Raw genomic sequence first — 4,635 nt, forward strand, 5'->3', positions numbered from 1 at the left:
CTCCCTCCTGTGATCCATTTCAGTGTGGGGGATTAGGTGGTTTTAGGGCCGGGTTTGAGTCAGAAATGGGATGCTTTCAAATCATCCTGCGTCAGTTGTGCCCTCTGTCACTCATGCAGAGGGGGATTAAAATAGATATGAAGATTATTGGAGGGGAAGGGACGCCCCCACCTGCAGGGAGCTGCCGGCAGCACCCAGCACCCAGGGCTCTCCAACCCCTTCACCCCCCACAGCACTATCTCCCCCTCTTTCCCACATTTCTGCACATGCCAAAGCCCAATTTCCAGTCCTATCCTTTAGCCCTTTCCTTTCACCTTTCCTGCACGTCCTGCTGCTTTCATCACCATTTCCTTGTTCCCACCCCAAAGCAAAAGGGGAGAAAACCTCTAAGAAGCCAATATCGCTTTTATTGACAGTGAATGCTTCTCCCCCATGGTCCCTGTGGTGGTGGATGTGCCCTCAGCCATGGGCTGGGCTGCGCTCCCCTCACTGATCCAGGGAAGTGGAGCCCCAACTCCCCACCTGTCCCCTTCCCCATATCCCAGAACAAAGTGAGGGCTGTGGGTTTAATCACTTTATGCATATTTATCTGTGTAATTCAGAGAAGAGTGCCTCTTCCTCCCATCTGCCCTTGCCATCTGCTCCCCGCGGTGTTTCGGAACAATCCCAGGCTGTGCCAGTGGGTGGAGCGGTGCAGGAGGGCAGGAAAGCCCGCAGGGATGTCACCCGCTCTGGGCAGCAGCTGGCTCTGCGGGTGCCTTTTCCTGGGGTAGGGACGGCTGCTGGAGGCCGCTTTGCTCCATCCCCTGAGCGGTGATGCCTGAGATGTGCCCACCACCGGGATCCCACCCCAAAACGTCCCCTTTCCACCCCAGAGCACCGGGCTGGGCACCTCCTGGGTGGATGATGGAGAAGCCCACGCCCGAGAGCTGGGGATGCACAATATTTGCTGCCCGTGGCCCCAAGTTCCTCCATCCCTGTGGGGTTCTGCGGCTGAAGCTCCTTCCGAGGGGTTGGATGGGGGCTGGCAGATGTGCTGGGAGGGGCGGTGGAGGGAGCAGTACCCCAGGAGAAAGCCATGCCCGGGGTGGGGGGGGCGCAGCCGAGTGATATTTGCAACCCGCGATACAAACGGGCTCCCAGCGCTCCCATTACCGGTCCGGTACTGCCCCCAGCCCTTACAAGCGCATCCCAAAGCTGTGTGGGGAGGGGGGGGCCGTGGGGCCTCGCGGCGGGTGGGGCAGCCCGGGGCGGGCGGGGGCTGCAGCAGCCGATGCCCATCGTGCCCCCCCCGCCCCCCCGGTGCCGGTGCCGCCCCGTAGCCCCGCGCTGCGGCGGGCACAGCCGAAGGACGCTCCCGTTGGCGCACAGCGGCGGCGTTGGAGGCTCTTCCCCGGGCAGGTAGGGGGCAGCGGGACCGGGGGATACCGGGGGGAGATGGGGGGAGCGGGAACAGCCCCAGCTCTGCGGGCGCGTCCCTCTTTGCCGGCGGCTGCGGAGCTCTCGTCCCTGGGGGGGGGGGGGGGCTCTCTGTCCGCCCGTACCCCGCAGCACCTTCCTGGGGGTGTCCCCTTGTTGCTTCCCACCCCCGGGGCACCATCTCTCGGAGGGGTGTCAGTGCAGCCCCCTTCTTCGGGGGTACTTCCCTGTGGATCCCTCCTGCTCCAGATGCATTTTCCCCTGGGGGTCCCCGCCATACCTCCCCCCCCACACACACACACCCTCCCGAGCTGTGCCCATTTTCGGGGTCTCTCTGCACAAAGCCCTGACTCTGAGCTGCACTGCTCCACGATGGGGGAGATGGAGAGGTTGGGGGTCCCATAGTCCCTGGAGGGAGTCTCTATAGGGTACTCTGTCACAGGGAATCCTATGTGCCTTTATCTCAAAGGAAGGGGGAGTTGAGGCTGGGGGGGTTGGGGCAATGGTACTCCGGGCACTGCAGACACCCCCCAACCCCTCCCAGCTCCTACTGGGGTCCCCACTGGGCACACAGGTGCAGGGAGGGGCTCGTGTCTTTAAGGGGACACCGTGCCCCCAGCTCTCCCTGGAGTTTCAGAGCTATCCAGAGGCATCAAACACAAACAGAGACAACGGAGGCACCAAAAATAACCCCCCCCCCGAGGGAGCTGACCCAGATCCATCCAGATCTGCACCCAGAGCCCTCAGCCAGGGCCAAATCCCCTCATCTGCGCTGCTCTGCCCCCCTGGTGCCAGCTATATATTGCCCAAAATATTATGCAAATGACCCATAAGGGCTTATTACTGAAAGGGCGGGGGGCTGTGCAGCACTGCGTTGTCCCTGGGGCTGCCACTGGTGGCTCAGAGGGGACAGTGGGATGGAGGGGTCAGCATCAGTGCCCACCTCTGTGTGGGTGCCCAGGGGCTGCCACGGAGGGCTGCCCCATCCCTCTTCCCTCCTGTAGCACGCAGGGACCCGAGCAGGGCCAGGCTCGTCCCTTGGGGTCGGCGTGCCCAGCAGCATGGGGAAGCAGAACAGCAAGCTGCGCCCCGAGATGCTCCAGGACCTGCGGGAAAACACCGAGTTCTCCGACCTGGAGCTGCAGGGCTGGTACAAGGGCTTCCTGAAGGACTGTCCCTCGGGCATCCTCAACGTGGAGGAGTTCAAGAAGATCTACGCCAACTTCTTCCCCTACGGCGACGCCTCCAAGTTCGCCGAGCACGTCTTCCGCACCTTCGACACCAACGGTGACGGCACCATCGACTTCCGAGAGTTCATCATTGCGCTGAGCGTCACCTCCCGCGGGAAGCTGGAGCAGAAGCTCATGTGGGCCTTCAGCATGTACGACCTGGATGGCAACGGCTACATCAGCCGGGAGGAGATGCTGGAGATCGTGCAGGTACGTGCAGCCCCGCGGTGCTCCCGGCGTGGCTGCCCCCATGGGCTGCCCGTGCCCAGAGCCCGTCCCGGTGGCAGCAGTGTCAGAGGGTGAGTGCTGAGGACGTTTTGGTGGCATTTTGCTGGGCACATCCTGCAGGAGCAGCTCCCATCCGCCTCCTGCATGCCAGCTCAGCCCCCATCTGCCCCAGCTGTTCTGGGAGCTGAACCCTGCACTGTCCAGGACCCGGTCCCGGTGTAGGGAGCCCTCTGTTTCCACTCTCGGGTCAGTGGCAGTGGGCTCTGCCCTCAGTGTCATTGTCCCCATCCCCCATTCCTTCCCCAGGCCATCTACAAAATGGTCTCCTCTGTCATGAATATGCCCGAAGATGAATCGACTCCAGAGAAAAGAACGGAAAAAATCTTCCGACAGATGGATACTAATAACGATGGTAAATGAGAGGGGATTAAGGGAAAGGTCTCATGGCTAAATCCGGGGGTCTTAGAGGGAGCTGTGTGCTCACTGATTAAACGCTGCATGGTCGGGGGGAGCCCCGGCAATGAGGGGCTCGGGGTGCACACACTGCTCTGCTGGTCCCGCGTGGGGGGCTCCCCAGGGTGGGTGGGGTCTCCGATCCCCTGTGCCCCCATGTGCCTGGGTGTGGTGGTGGCCACCACGCTGAGCTGTGTCTCCCTGCAGGAAAGCTGTCCCTGGAGGAGTTCATCAAAGGTGCCAAGAGCGATCCATCCATCGTGCGCCTGCTGCAGTGCGACCCCAGCGGTGCCGGGCAGCTCTGAGCCCCCACAGTTCCCACGGCCCCCACCACCCCCTCTTGCCACCACCACTCGCCCCACTGCCCCCACCTCCGTGTCCCCATGGGGAGAGCACCAGGGGTGCGGAGCGGCGTGGCAGAGCCTCTGCTGCTCCTCTGATGGGCACAGGGATGCGGCCCAGGGGATGAACCACGGCTGCTCGCAGCACCCCCAGCCCCCTCCAGCATGCAGACACTGCCACACCAGCCCCCTCTCCACGGCCAGAGCATACGTGGGGCCATGGGGAAGGGCTGCGCTTTCGGTCTTTTAATACCTGCAAAATAAAGTGTGTGTCAGTGCAGTCAGTGGTGGGGAAAGGCTCTCCCATAGGGTCAGACTCCCACCTTCCTTGCAGCAGCACCGGGTTCATGTCCACGCCAGTGGTGAGCAGCACCCATGGCTGTGCTGTGCTGTGGGGTGGGGGTCCTGTGCCCTGCTCAGTGCTGGGTGCGTTTCCACGCTGTTTGGGATCAGCGAGCTCAGCGCTGGTGGGAGAGGGCTGCGAGGAGAGCTGGGGATGGAGAGCTTGGTGGGCAAACCCTGCCCCGAGCCCCATGCCCTGCAGGGGGACATGGAGTGGGATGGTCACTGCGACTCATAGAGATGGAGGTGGGAGTGGAGGAGCACTGTGGGGTGAGGGCAGCACACTGCAGGGAGCAGACCACGGGGCCGTGGAGGAGAGCTCTGGTGATGAAGATGAGGAGCCCAATGGTGAGAAAAATGAAGAATATTTGGGCACTTCTGGGATCACAGTCGTCTCAGCAGAGGGGCTGAGCACCACAGCTGTGTGATGTGAGGATGTGCCACGCTGGAGGGGACAGAGCAGTGCGGGCGCAGCCCCCGCATGCCAACCCCGGCCCCTCTTCCTTGAGGAGATGATAGAGGCTGAGATGTGCCCCTTCTCCCCAGTCTGCAGCAGTGGTTACAGAGCACAAAGGCAGCACTGGGAGGACTGGGCCGTGCATCTGCACGAAGGAGGGGCTGGA

General features: G+C 62.6%; 1 protein-coding gene across 1 annotated transcript; it reads left to right on the top strand.

Annotated features, from left to right (window-relative positions):
* Window positions 1-1,373: 1,373 nt before the first annotated feature.
* On the top strand, window positions 1,374-3,947 carry HPCA (hippocalcin). Its single transcript, XM_065744699.1, has 4 exons — window positions 1,374-1,401; window positions 2,424-2,858; window positions 3,183-3,288; window positions 3,537-3,947. The coding sequence occupies exons 2-4, from the start codon at window positions 2,481-2,483 to the stop codon at window positions 3,632-3,634; spliced, it is 582 nt and encodes a 193-aa protein (XP_065600771.1). The 5' UTR covers window positions 1,374-1,401; window positions 2,424-2,480; the 3' UTR covers window positions 3,635-3,947.
* The last annotated feature ends 688 nt before the right edge of the window (window positions 3,948-4,635 follow it).

The sequence above is a fragment of the Cyrtonyx montezumae genome, unplaced genomic scaffold, assembly GCF_038088225.1.
Source record: "Cyrtonyx montezumae isolate F1298 unplaced genomic scaffold, pur_monq_1.0 scaffold_31, whole genome shotgun sequence".
NCBI lineage: Eukaryota > Metazoa > Chordata > Aves > Galliformes > Odontophoridae > Cyrtonyx > Cyrtonyx montezumae.